The sequence below is a fragment of the Danio rerio genome, chromosome 9, assembly GCF_052040795.2.
Source record: "Danio rerio strain M-AB ecotype USA chromosome 9, GRCz13ab, whole genome shotgun sequence".
In the NCBI taxonomy this organism is placed as follows: domain Eukaryota; kingdom Metazoa; phylum Chordata; class Actinopteri; order Cypriniformes; family Danionidae; genus Danio; species Danio rerio.
In genome coordinates, this window is record NC_141029.1 from 22,645,960 (window position 1) to 22,661,270 (window position 15,311).

Consider the following 15,311-nt stretch of genomic DNA (forward strand, 5'->3'; position numbering starts at 1 on the left):
CAGGGGTAAAAATAAACAAATAGATTTAATACTAATAATAATAATAAAAACATTTAATTAACGTAATTAAATTTGTATAACTGATTTCATTACCTTTTTTCAGGTCACGTGTGATGTCACTTTTTTTTAAAAAACGAAAAAATATTACATAAGTAACAGGGAATACATAAAACATTAATTTGTGCTTATATTGTGTGACCTGAAAACAATTTAAACATATTCATTGTATATCTAGTAACAAATGATACAAGGGCTAAGGAAAAAAAAAAAAAAAATATATATATATATATATATATATATATATATATATATATATATATATATATATATATATATATATATATTTTTTTTTTTTTTTTTTTCTCTCAGTTGTTTTAGCAGCTTTCTTATTTTGCGATGGGCAGACAGATTCATAATAAAGTTTCAAGTCAAGACAAAATGTTCTAAAATTAGGCAAACACTGAATAACTGCGTTTGTGAAGATGGAATAAGCCACAAAGAGTACATTTTAACCTATTGTCCATTTCCTTACAATCTGACTCCCAAATCCAAAACAATAAATTTATTGTCTTAAAATCAAAAAGTTTTTGTAAGCTGAGAAGAAAAGCCAGAATACTTCTGTCTGATATCATTACCTATCTGGACGTCAGATGGTCGACATGTGCCTGTGGTCGCCTGGCAACATAAAAGCCTATTCAGCCAATCACAAGCTTCTCCTGGCGCATTGATACCAGCAAATAGTATAGTATGTTTTTAAATTTCTCATGGAGCTTTAGTTCATAAATGTCTTCTATCACGGCGCTTGACGTTGGAGTTCAGGTAAGTGCAATGCAGAGAGATTAGTTAAGATTTAACGATTCAAATAAAACAAATATGCTGTGTGTGATCCACGTGTATATGACAAGGCTTGGGGGGAAATAGTGCGCGGTGGAGTTCCGGATGGTCAGGTTATTTTGTAGGCAGTTATAAGAGAGAGCGCGTGTGTGTGTCTTCAGAAGAGAAGCTCTGGCGTTTGATGACTGAACAGATGGATGGAGGTGCTGCTGCTAAAACTTATTTGACATCCACTACTTTGTGCCAACCACGTTGCTGAGCACTTCAGGTGGATTTCCCGAGAACAGTAGGTTGCATTTATTTCAAGAGTTTTTCTCGATTTAAGCGAGTTGAGTCTATGTGGTTTGGATGCAGTCGCGAGGTTAACTTTAAAGTTTGTTTTTCCGATTAAATCCATTAACGTTAGAATTTTTGGTGTGTTTGTCCCGAATGCTGACTGATACTCTTTCGACCCCTCACGTGCACTTTTTCAAACGCTGCTCTTTCTCTTCTTCGCCATGCTGCGATGGTTCGGTTGTTCATTGAGGTTAAGTTAATTTAATATTCACACATTCGGACTTTCTCCTTAATAATGCAATTTCAGAAAAGTACTGCTAATCATACATATTAAAAATCATATTAGCAGCAAATAAACAATATAGGGAGCTGTCAGCGAACGAACGAGCGAATGTTAAACTAACTTTACCTCAATCGTTTGTTCGACTAAAATTAGATCGATTTATTGTATTTAAAACATAGAGCGACTGTTTTTAATTACTTCCACTGAATGTACTTGTGTTGCAAGTATGTATGCTGAGGTGTCTTGTGTCTTAAAGTCTTGTTGTTTTTATCCAAATTTGAAACGCGTCCAAAATGATACTTTTTTGTATGATTATGTAAAACAATTGCGAATAAATTAACTTTCTAACACATTCCTGAAATGATCGAGAATTTCTCAATGGGAACTAAAAGCGGACCGTTTAGTATCAAACTTTTCCTTTAATATTATTTGATTTGTATAGTTGACAGCCTCATTTTTTAAAAATTGTTGTGAATGTTTTTACACTTTTTTTGTTGTTGTTGTTTAGTTATAAAACTTAATTTAATGTGAATTTACATTTTTCTTTTGTGCATTTCTTTTATCTCTGTGTGCATCTCTGTGCTTTTCTATTTTGGGCTTGTTTTACTTGATAAACTAATTGAGCAGCAGCTGAGTGTTACCCCGTAAATGCTTCAGTTTCTGTTTGGAGTTTGTTTGGCCTTCTGGAAAGCCTGAGAATCAGTGTTAGCTTTTCTGTTATACGAGAGCAGGGAACCTGTTGGACAGTGTGTCTATATGTGTTCCTTATGTACCATGTGTTTAATTTTAATTTCAGGCTCGTTATTCAAGTTAAATATTAAAATGCAAATCTTTTCAAAGATTTAGTTTTTTTCCCCTTTTATTTAAAAAAAAAATGGACTCAGTGAAATTTTTGCCCTTGTATTTTATCTCAGGAAACTGCATAGATGGCAAACATGGCCTCAGCCTCAACCTCATCCAGCAATGAAAGTGAGTCACAAAGTGTGCTTACCTGGGAGCAAGTGAGCCGCTTGAACGATGTGCTGACAGAGGCCGTGCCGGTTCATGGACGTGGCAACTTTCCCACCCTCGAGGTCCGGCTGAAGGATATTGTACAGATGGTGAGAAACCGGCTGGAGCTGAGAGGCATTATGGTCAAAGATGTGCGTCTGAACGGCTCTACAGCCAGCCACGTGCTGGTTCAGGACATTGGTTGGAGCTACAAAGACCTGGACGTCATCTTCAGGGTAGACCTTCCTCGGGAAGAGGAGTTCCAGCTCATCAAAGATGTGGTTCTGAGCACTTTGTTGGACTTTCTACCAGAGGGGGTGAATAAGGAGAAGATCACCCCGATGACACTGAAAGAGGCCTATGTCCAGAAGCTGGTCAAAGTTTACACTGATCAGGACCGCTGGTCCCTCATCTCACTGTCCAACAACAATGGCCGCAATGTAGAACTAAAGTTTGTGGACTCAATCCGGAGACAGTTTGAGTTCAGTGTGGACTCCTTCCAGATTATTTTGGACTCTGTTCTGTCCTACTATGACTTGTCAGAAAATCCCATGTCTCAGCATTTCCACCCTACGGTGGTAGGGGAGAGCATGTATGGTGACTTTGTTGAGGCTCTGGGCCACCTCACGAATAAGACCATTGCCACCAAACGCCCAGAGGAAATCCGTGGTGGTGGTTTACTCAAATACTGCAACCTCCTGGTGAGAGAATTCAAGCCTACAGATCCAGATGAATTTAAGGCTCTGGAACGCTACATGTGCTCCCGTTTCTTCATTGACTTTCCCGACATTGTTGAACAACAGCGCAAACTGGAGGCTTATCTTCAAAGCCACTTTATTGGTGAGGAGAGGAACAAGTACAACTACCTCATGATCCTGCGGCGGGTGGTGAACGAGAGCACTGTGTGTCTCATGGGACACGAGAGACGGCAGACGCTGAACCTCATCTCACTGACTGCGTTCAGGGTGCTCGCTGAGCAGAACGCTATACCTGATGTGTCCAGCGTCACCTGCTACTACCAGCCGGCTCCGTATGTCAAAGACCTGAACTTCAACAACTACTATGTGGCCTCTTGTAACCAGTCCATTCCAACTTGGTTGCCGTGTAACTAAGACACAAAGGATGCTTATTTGAAGACTAAATCCATCAGTTGGTCAGAACGCCAGATAATTGGCCATAAGGGAAGTTTCCCTCTGTAGACATAAAGGATGTTTAAAATATCAAAGTTTTTTTTTTTCTTTTTTTCTTTTCTTTTTAATTCCTTCTCTGCAGAGGTGCCAAGACATTTCTAATTCAAAGTGATATATTTTAGGGATTTGAATTAATTTTTTTCCCTTTTTTTACTTTAATAAGAAGTTTCAGATTTGTTTGTTGCTCTCATCTGTCCCTTATCTGAGAGATTTATTTTCCATATTGAAGAGAAACAATTCCCATAGTGCCTTATTAGATTCTAACCCCAAAAGTAAAGCGTATTGGGACAAATTTATATATTTCCTGTGTGTTACAAAATATAAATGCCAAAAAAATATAATAATGTTCTTAGAAATTTGGAGAAAAAAAATACAAAAAAAAATTTAGAAAGAAAAAGATGAAAAATGTGAGCACAGGTGAAATTGGTATTCTAGGACTCGAGTTATCAGGAGCTTTTATTTGTTTTTTTGGTACACTGGTGGGCAGCTAAAGTTTTCGTTTCCATTTAATAGAAATGTGAGCTGAATCATGTTGAAGTATTCAAAACTATGTGCTTCAGTTTGCTGTGTGGATGCGTTTTGGAGAAATTGTGCAATTTGTCAGGATGTTCAGTCTTGGAAGTTACATTAGTGAAGAGACTGAAATCAAAATCGGCTGCAGCGTGTACGAAAAAGATTGTTCCTTTTTTTCCCCCCATAATGCAGAGGGAGCAGTAACAAGTCCATTTAATGATCCAGATTGCGTGGGTCTACTGGTAAACTTTCCTCTCCTCATTAACATAGTGTTCATGTTGGAAGAGATCATGCTTGTCCATACAAGGATCACCTGTTGGACGATCTGTCCTCCTGAGCTTTTTGCGGCCATTAGCAGACTTAGCACTGCCGTATGTAACGAGACCTCCAGCTAACAGCATAGCCAAGCCAAATGGTGTCACAACGCTCTAAAATTATCCCTTCCTGTAGCTCTTGGGATGTGCCTTGAATGGACAGCATGTGGGGTGGAATTTCTAGTGAGCCGACTGTCTGTCCTGTGCTCCTGACTAGCGTCACTGTACATGAGAAGTGAACGATGGTATGTCACGCAGCCTTTTCTGGTAATTGAGGTCTGGGTGGAGTTACAGACATACCCGTGCTCATTCAAATGTACGTAAAAGCATGCCTGAGTGGATTCCATTCCAGTTTTGGATCTAATCGATGTTGCTGGATTTGCTGTTCTTCTTGATTGGGTTTTAGTGTCTCCTGTCTTGGTCCTTTTGTCTGTGAATTTGATGTGAAGGCTTCGAGGAACAGCGCATTTGTCAGCTGGGTTATTTTGTGCATAAGACAGTATTAATTTATGTGAATGCCTATTCTTGTCTGTCTTTTCTGATACACCCCCACCCACCCTTTCCCCTTAATGCACGGTAGTTCCTCTTTCGACATCGGCCCATTCAGAGAAGTCTATTACTCTTACGTAATGGCCGACAGCTGCCCCCCTGCCCCTCAGGTTTCCTCCGCTCACGCGCTACAGCTCCTGCTGCTTCAGCTTCTACAAGCCTATATGCACCAGATAACCATGAGAGCCACGTTCCTTCTGTTATCTGCCCTCACAGACTTCTAGGGTCACACAGCCTCCCTCTTACTGGTTCACACCCTAAAGCGCACTAAGCCGGAATGGATTTTTACTCCTATGTCAGTTTAGGTTAGTTTTTTTATTTTTTCCCTCTTCCTCTTGGCTTCCCATACTTGTCTTGCTGGACCAATGTTTGAACCAGCAACATGAGCTCATGTGCCTTTTTTTTTTTTTTTTTTTTTTTTGTGGTCATCTATTTGAGCTTTGCTTCAAATTCATTAAACGATACAAAGACCTGCTCAATCCGGTCTGATTTCAGAACACTTGGCACCATTAGCTTTCTACAGTCCATTTAACAAGGGTGACTAATTGGATCTGAAAAATTTATTTATTTATTTTTCCTCCCCCTTGTGTAGTTTTCCAGTCATTCCAGCTGTTGTCATTTTTCACGTTCTCTCTACGTCACCCTCCTAATCAAAGCAATTCCTGTGCACTGTATTTTTTCAAAAGGCTAAATTGTTGAGATGCCCATAACAATGAATGCACTTTACAGGCCTTGTGATACTCCAAAGCCCCGTGAGCACAAAAACTGTAAAGATGTGTGTGTCTCAGGGACATGAAGGGCTACAGTGGCGCAGCATTTGTTTTACAAACTTCATGAAGTGTAAAATGCATTAAATATTTTTTATTTTAGTTTGCCCCTTTCTTTTTTTGATTTGATAGTATTTTCTAATTGAACAAATAAACCTGACTATTTTTATTATTAATCTTGTCCAGATGCGCTTACTATAGATAAGGCCTGGTGTGATGAGGCTTGGCTGATTTCCTGTTTGAAGTCCGTGTGAAGTATGTTTCTTGGAAAGGGAGTGTTTGAAAATAGGAAAGCATGCTTTGAGTGTTCTCTATTTTCTTTTGTCCCCCTTTTTTATTAATTTTTATGTCCCCAATGTCAGCTGTAATTCCAGATTCCTGTGTGTTAGCCTTTGAGAACACAAATGTGTTGGAGCTTTTGTAACCTAGTTCCCTTTCTCTGTGTGTGCGTGTGTGTGGAATGTTTATTGGATTTGAACATGCTTGTCTAAAGTGCAAGTCTTAATGATGATTGAGGCCTTTTTGAAGCCCTTTAGCAACGTTGCAAGAAGAGTTGTGGATTTCAGCAGATTGTTTATTTTTTGTGATTATTGTCTTGTTTGTCTGTGAGGATGCTAATGATTGTGAGTTTAAAAAAAAAAAGACAAATGGAATAAGTCGCACTATTGTTTTGAAATCCTTATGTCGGCTTACTGCCGGCGTGGTGATCTATGATGTCGATTCATTTATGCCATTTTGTTTCTCAGCACTTTTACCTCACTATAATTTTCCTTTGGATGGAATTGAGAAATAAGGAAAATGTGTATCAAGGGGAAAAATAAAGTATTGAAAGCCCATTCTTTTCCATGCTGTTTTCTTTGAAATAAAATAAGTTATTTTCTATACATTTTTCTTCTGAAGCGTCTTCTTTCACTATACTAAAACTGCTGTTCTATAGCTTTGATCTTTGAGAAAGACTGATGCTTTATTGCAGTGTTTTCTGGTAATGGTGGAGACTGATGGTTTGAAGTGTTGAAATGATCAGTGTTCAGCGAGGTGTTTATTCTCAAGGGTTCTCTGGCCCCTGTGGTGTTCATCTCTGCTGCGCTGCTCCACTGCCCTTAAAAGCACAAGTATGAATCAGCAGTCTCTGCTCACTGGGCCTGATATAGATAGTCCTGATCTATATCAGTCACACTGGGCTAAACCTTTGCTCACCTTTTGCTTGTGTATTAGATTTGTAATTTTAATATGAATTAATCATGTAAAAAAAAATAATTTAAATGTGCTACTCATATGCTCTACTACATGTCTGTATTTTTTTTTTTTCTCTGAACTTTTTTATTCTTGACAATTAAAAAAAAAAAAAAGTGACAACCTTAAATTGCATATTAATTCTGGATATATATATATATATATATATATATATATATATATATATATATATATATATATATATATATATATATATATATATATATATATATATATATATATATATATATATATATTTTAACCTGTATTTTTCATCTGGAAGCACTCCAGTTTTTTAGTACACCCTATAGTTGAATAGAGATGCACTTACATGATGTTGGAGATAAATAAACAGACAACCTTGTTAAATAATCAAATCTTGTTCTTAATGATCTGAAACGCCTTTAAAGTGCCATATGCATGCCTGACCAGTAACTGATGTTAACTAAACTCAACATGTCTGCTTATTGAATTTTTAGAGAAAGCTGAAAATGACCATTTTTAAAAATGTGCCCTTTGAGACCTGTTTTCAAACCGGTTTCTGTTTACCTTTTCAGGCCCCAAAATACAAGTCATGTAAATGAATGGCCAAAACACATAAAATGTTATTATTTTAAAATTGTGTTAACTTGTATATTGAGATGGATGATTTACATCAACTAATACATATATAAAACATTTTTATTATAAATAAACATAAATAGTTCTGCAAGCTAAAGAATACTTTAACTTGGAATTTATTTATTAAACTAGCTTTAACTTGGAACTGTTAAACTGATGGGTGGCATGCTGGCTCAGTGATTTACACTGCCTCACAGCAAGAAGGTTGGACCAGTTGGCATTTTTGTGTGGAGTTTGCATGTTCCTGTGTTTGCGTGGGTTTTCTGCAGGTGCTCAAGAATTTAAATAACTTAATTGGCTGTTGTGTATGTGGTGTTGTGTGAATATGAGAGTGTATGGATGTTTTCTGTTAGTGGGTTGTGGCTAGAAGGGCAAATAAGGGATTAAGCCAAAGGAATTGAATGAATGTTAAGCTGACTTAAGTGAAGTCAGTTAATTGTATTTTAGTGTAGTTGACCCCAGACTTTCTGCTTTGGCTTTCATGACAGCTAGGCAAATGTCTTGGTTGTTATGTCTTTTGGAAAAAATAAGGATACTGGATTTTTGTTTGAAGCATTTCTTTGGTCACTTTTAAATGTGCCTGTTAACAAAATATTGAGAAATTTTACAATTCATTTGGCGTCATCTGGAACTCTCCCATATCCCACACTGGTAAATGAAAGGTACATGCAGGTGTATGAGGTTGAGGACAGTCAGTGCATGTTCACACAGAAGTCCCACTGCTCTCAGTCGCTGGAGGCCACTGGGGGAACAATAATGAAAGAAAGTGACTGGCCAACAATGTCTGATTTCTGGAACAGTGCTGATAGAAACATGTAGAGGGAAACAATGAAAGCACAGCACACAGCACAATCTTTACAGCAGTACCGCACAATATCTAGAGAATCCTCTCTCTCCATTCTCTCCAGTCCAATCATTTATAAGAGGCATGCGGCTGAGAGAAAGTTCTGCTTTAAATGATCGGATTTTACTAGGTTTTAGTCACACTGAGGCTACTGTTTTTATAGACCTAGTAAACTAAAAATCTTGCCACACATACCATAATTTAACTGGTGTTTGTAGAAAAAAAATAAAACATGGTTACTTCTATTCTACTAAAAGTCTATGCATTTGTTTGTCCAATATATGTAACACCCTAGACCACAAACCAGTTTATTTTTTGAGTATATTTTTGGGAAGGTAAATAATTATCCATTTTTTTCAATGTGCAAAATCCTCAATATACTAAATACAGATCGTTTTCCATGAATATATATATATATATATATATATATATATATATATATATATATATATATATATATATATATATATATATATATATTTGTACATTTTCTATTGTAAATGTATAAAAATGACTTTGGATTTTGTTTGAATTTGAAGGTTATTTCTTACTATATTTTTTTTAAACACTCAGATTCCAGATTTTCAAATGGTTGAAACTCAAACTAGTTGAAACCAAACATTGTCCAATCCTAGCAAACCAAACAGCTTATTTAGTTTTAAACCTTACTTTCAAAAAACTCATCGCTATACTTTTTTTGTAGTAAAAAAAAAAAAACTATTTTCAAATATTTTTAACATTTGCATACGATCTCTGATTAATGTCTAAAATTCTGTCAAAACAAAATGTTATGAAACCATATTTTTGCATATGAGGATCATTGTAGTGTAGTTTACATTTAGGTGTTGTCAAAAAATAGCCATAAATTAAATATTTGGTTATCAATTTGACATTGCTCTTAAATTTGACATTGAAGTTAAACCAACTGTTTGGGCTAAAATCTTCGTTCTGCTGATTTGATTGAACAACTTAGTCATTTTGATATTTACGGGCACTGTTAATGACAAAACATTTCTTAGAGAAATAGGTCACCCAAAAATTACAAATACACCTCATAATTTACTCGCCTATGTTCAATTGTCTGTGTATAAGACTTTAACCCATCAATAATTTCAATTTTATCCCTTCTCTTCCGTGCTATATAATGATGGTGGGTATTGCCCCCTTTTTTTTTTTTATAGCTTTCAAAAGCTCGTAAATCCATTGCAAATCAAAACTATACGCTGCCAGGGGGTTAATGAATGTCTTAAAGCATGTTCATGTATTTTTTATTCATTAATTTATTTTCCTTCAGCTTGGTCTCTTTATTCATCAGGGGTCATTACAGCAGAATGAACTGCCAAATTATCCAGCATATGTTTTACGAGCAGATGACCAATATAGTAACACCTATAAACACGCATACACTACAGCCAATTTAGCTTATTCAATTCAGCTACATCACATGTCTTTGGACTGTGGGTGAAACCGGAGCACCCAGAGGAAACCCACACAGAAATGCCAACTGACCCAGGCCAGTCCCAGTCGGTACTCGACCCAATGACCTTCTTGCTGTGGGGCGACAGTGCTAACTACTGAGTCTCTTATATATTTCAATTTATTTAAATTATTAACTCAAATAACTAACTTCTGGCTCCTAAATCTTTCATAAAAGTACCCAACAACACTATTTACATTTAAAACTACTTTGTGTCTGTCTGAAAGAAGAAAATCATATACACTGAGATGACTTAAGGGTGAGTACTTTATGGGGTTAAGAACAAATTCTATACACGCATTAAAAATGTCATGTGATTTTCTTTAATGATGAGATACATGTGGTGATTAAAATGTGTGTGAATGGACAAACCAGCAGGTTGAGCACACAGTAAAACTGAAATCATAAGACTGAAATGTTGTTTTGGTCATTCTAAAATGCATTAACCGTTTCAGTATCAGTGTTCTTATATTATTAATTACCTGCAGAACTGTCAAGCGCGTCTGTGCTCCATGTCTCATGCCTTCAAACGCCCATACTTGTTCATTGCATGTTTGCATTGTCTTCTAAGGCGCAAGTCATTTATTAAATCAAGAAAAGTTTGACGCAGCTTTTTCTACCACAGCAAATTAAATTTTTACTGTTGAGATTTGGGGTCAGTTAATCAGGAAATGACGATTTTGTTTGATTTGACTTGTTGAATGGAAACGATGGTTTATTCGCACATATTTTTTTGTGATATTCATGATATTCATGAAGTTAATGCGCATTTTTGGATGGAAACATAGCTACAGTTAGAAAAAAAACCCATAACATGTACAGTAATAATCTGGCAGCTGTGGTTGCAGCTGTGGTTGCAGCAGTGTTGCGGAAAGTTACTTTTGAAAGTATTGAAAGTTACTTCCTGAAAAAGTAACTAGTTAGCATTACTTAGTTACTTTTTATGGTAAATAATGCATTGTTACTTTTAAGTTACTTTTTCTTACATGGCTGAGGGTTGATCTCTTTTTGAATTTGCAGTTTTTTTTTTTTTAAATAGATGAGCTCTGCAATTAACAATGCACGCCATTGCCATGGTTTACCTTTAAAAATACACAAAATTAAAATTTAACAATGTTATATTCTGAGAGCTTCTTGACCCCAGAGATATACATGTCGTATACAGATTCATGAAAATTTCAAGCAATATGTTTGCTACTAGTGTACTTTTTCTCTTATTAGTTAAGTCAGGGGTGTTAAACTCAATCCTTGAAAGCCCTGCACAGTTTAGTTCCAACCCTGCTCCAACACACTTACCTGTAGGTTTCAAACAAGCCTGAAGGACTCAATTAGTTTGATCAGGTGCGTTTAATTAGGGTTGGAACTAAACTGCGCAGAGCTGCGGCCCATTTGGAACTGAGTTTGACACCTGTGAGTTAAGTGAACCCTTGTCAACCTTTGCGTTTTTGCTGGGGTTCTCCCGTATTTTATCATTCTATCCTGATATCATTCTGTTTAAGTATTTTCTTGCATTTGTCTTGTACTTTACATTAAAAAAAAAAAAAAAAAGTCATAGTAGCATCAAAGAGCCGATATCTAAAGTAGCATCTAAAGTGTGATATAATTGCAAGAGCTGTTTAAGAGGATTAAATTAAATCGGTATCCCGTATTTTTACATCTCATAGTTGACCGGTATGGAAGTCACTATTTATTGAGGCAATCTCCTTTTCCTTTTCTTCCTTGTGTTCAAAATAATGAGTACTTCTATCGTAGTAATGGCTATGCCATCTTGGTTTGTCTGATCCCATGGGGAGCACATTCACTCATTCGCTCATTGAGTATGTGATTCAACATGGCTACATTAATTTTACTTCAGCAAGTCATCACCTTGGAATTATAATGTTCCGCCTGCGTTCTGAATGATATTCAGATAATGAGCTTTAAAGGTTTTGCATTCCATAGCAAACAGTATGTGTGTAACATTTGTTTTTTGTTTTTTTTTTATAAAAAGTCTTAAAATGAAAACAACTTATAAAAAAACATCCCATAATGTAAATAAGTTGTCATTTATTAAGTATATGTCAATAACTCCATTTTGACAAAAATGTCTGACAACGTTTTTTGATATGTTTAATGCAGTTTATATGTTTAATAGAGAACTCAGATGAATCAAAATGATTTAAAGTAATATTCAAAGCAGAAACTTGGCTTAAAGGCTTTTTAAGCTGCAGTCACATTAGAGATTGAGCATGCGATATTCTGCAGTGCAGCGCTGCGAATAGGGGCGGGATTAAACAAGCTTATTAGACATTTAAAAAAGCTGAGGTGTGTGTTTGGGTGTTTATAGCAGTTTGACTGATTAAAAATTTGTTGTTAAATTGTTTGCGGTGCAAAACAGCATTTCCCGTTGTGTACATCGTTGCTACAGCATACCATTAACGCTACAGTGTACATGATCATTTTAACAAATAAAAACACTTACAGGTTGTAGTTCACAGCTTCTGCTTTGAGGAGATTTAACCGAATCCAGCAATGAACTGGGAGAGATTCTGGAAGCTGTTTTGTCAAATCATGCTTGCTATGTATTTTATAATTCTCTGGAACAAAATTAATATTGAGCTGTAAGCACTTCTGTCTTTGTGTTGTGTCTTTTGGAAGCCCAAATACAGAAACAGTCAAAGCTCTGTGGAAATAGCAGCGTTTGGACGCATTGTAGCTCCATCTCTGCTATAACGTTACATTGCCCTGGGCACGGCCCTTAGCTCCGCAGTCTGTGTGCGCGGCAAAAGTACGTTTGTGATCTCACAAGGCCCGAAGTATTTTTTTGAGTAGTCCTCAATATTCGCTCATTGTAGGCTTTGCTACGCAAACTCTGTAAAAACCAAGCTCTCCCTTTGCGTTGAACTTTGAGCTTTTTACATTTGGTGATGTTGTTTCAGTTCACACAGCTACATTACACACCAACTAAAAATATGTAAGTGAACTAGATACTGAAATGTAGTTTTTTTTACCAAATGAACAGTTAAGGTTTACCAAATGAAAAATCTGCCATCATTTACTAATCCTTGACTTTTCTAAACCAGTTTGAGTTTGTTAGTTCTAAAGAACACAGAAGAAGATACTGAAGAATGTTGAACAACCACTGACTTCCATTATATTTGTTTTTCCTACTGTCAATTTCATTGCTTAGAGGTTTCCAACATTTATCAAAATACCTTCTTTTCTGTTAAACAAAACAAACAAAAAAACTCAATCAGCGTAAATTCGGAAAATGTAAGCAATTTTATTTTAGGGTGAACTATCCCTTTAAGAACAATGTTAGAAAGTAACAGCAAATTGATTTACCTTTAATTCACTTTTGATCCAAATCATTAATGAATAAATTTTTTCATATCTTTTTTCTCACAGCCTCTTAGTCAGAAGCATTTAAAAATGATAAACTTAAAAAAAAATCTCCATTCTTTTATTAGTATAAGTTCAGTAAACTATTGGTTTGACATCCATTTGTTGGCAAAAATAATCCCACGATGCTGTGATAGGATGTTCACGAGAGTTCAGTGTGACTCTTTAGTTGTGCTGCACGAGCAGAAGGAGCAAGTGGCAAGCTTCTCAATCCTCTGAGAAATCAAGCAGCTTAAGCAAACTGTCTTTGCGGTCCAGGAAATGGACAGGCTGCTCAAACAACACCAGCATCTCTCAAGAGCTGCCATTTATAGGTGCTCAAGGTCCTGAGAAACAGGTGAGCGATGGAGGGAGGGATGCCAGATGTTCTTGTGGTTGAAACAGAGAATGAGACACATGTGGGGTGAAGAAAGGGGGGGGGGGGGGGGGTAAACTCTACTGAGCCTGGGTATTTTTGACCTTGTCGGTAGCATTTCTCAGAAACAATCATATTACATCTCCTTAAGTTTTTTTTGCACCTCCTTCGGGTGTGACGGAGCTCAGAAACATGTCCAACGGAAGCTTCACCTACACACACACACACACTCCGCTGAGTCACACAATCTGTCTTTAACGTAAGCTGAGTAAGACTGACTCTGCACTCGTCCCAGGACGACTATCTTTAAAATGTGAATGTGCAATTGACAGCATGTCATGTGATCTACTAAAAATAGTCTTTAGGCCTAATAAAAACATATAATGAGATGTTCATTCAGTTGGATACATTTAATATTACTGACTATCACTGATGATTTGATTCAAAGGTGAAATAAAGGTCAATCAACTTACTGTTACTTTCTTACACTGAAATGTAAAATCTGTCATCATTTACTCACTCATTTCTTGTTCCAAAGCAGTTTTTTTGTTTGTTTTGTTTAACACAAAAGAAGGTATATTGATGAATGTTGGAAACCTGTAAGCATTAAAACTGACAGTAGGAAAAGCAAATATAATGGAAGTCAGTGGTTATTCAACATTCTTCAGTATCATCTTTGGTGTTCTACAGGACTAACAAACTCAAACAGATTTTTTATTTGGTGAATTCTAAATGTTTGATTGGTTAAAAACTACATTGCAATATCTAGTTCACTTAGTTTAATTGCTGTTCCCTGTGCAGCTGCTCATTATTATGTTTTTTGTTTGTTTGCATTTTACAGAAAAGCCTTTTGGTGTTGTTTTATAACTTGTTTATTCTCAATTCACCCTGCTATTTGGGCTTTTATCTTTTTTTTCCATTGGCAATAACAGTGGAAATATTCAGGAGGTTTCAAGACTGCAAGATACAGTAGTGGCCAAAACTGATGATATATGGAACCTTGACCCGACACACTAAAATAAACCCACGCAATTCATATTGGTTTAAGGTTTTTTACTCTTCGGGTTTTGTGACACTTTTTAGCATATTTACACTGTAAAAAATGTATGATTAATAGTCCTGACAGCATATGTTTTTAGGTCATTGTAACTTAGTATACTAAGTACATCATGTTGTAACTTAAGTTACACAAGCTGTTTTAAGTCAGTTTAACATAATATATATAAAATGGACTCAATGTTAATTTGATTCAGCTTAAAAACTTATTGCAAATTTTTATTTTTTTTTACTGCAGTTAAAGCTACTTCACTTATGCTAAAAAAATCAACATAATATTATGCCTGAATAAAGCATGAAATATGAATTTCCAGCCTGAACTCACAAGAAAGCCTAAATATTTTTCGTTTTGCCAGAGAAAATCGTACTAAACTGTATGTATTAGATCATACAAATTCATACGAATTAGCCACTAAATCAAAAAGTTATGAATTGCCATGAGACTGTGTTGGAATTTCTGTTGGCCAAACATTACTTTTGTGTCTAGACTTTTAAAAGTAAACAGCTGAAGTATAACAATTTAATAAAGGCTCTTAATTAAAATGGTGAATATATATCATATACTTCTTTTTCCCCAATTTGCAATTATGTGTTGCAACGTAAACCCTGTGAAACTCAAGTGTGAAAC

At 36.0% G+C, this 15,311-nt stretch overlaps 1 protein-coding gene across 2 annotated transcripts; it reads left to right on the top strand.

The window, feature by feature from the left end:
- Positions 1-764: 764 nt before the first annotated feature.
- tent5c (terminal nucleotidyltransferase 5C) lies at positions 765-6,600 on the top strand. 2 transcript variants are annotated; one of them, XM_087266003.1, is made up of 2 exons: positions 765-819; positions 2,308-6,552. In XM_087266003.1, exon 2 carries the CDS (start codon positions 2,320-2,322, stop codon positions 3,493-3,495), a length of 1,176 nt encoding a protein of 391 aa, XP_087122129.1. In that variant the 5' UTR covers positions 765-819; positions 2,308-2,319; the 3' UTR covers positions 3,496-6,552.
- Positions 6,601-15,311: the final 8,711 nt, after the last annotated feature.

Coding starts and splice junctions, on each gene's coding strand:
- tent5c (XM_087266003.1), top strand. CDS start 2,320: ATGGCAAACATGGCCTCAGCCTCAACCTCATCCAGCAATGAAAGTGAG.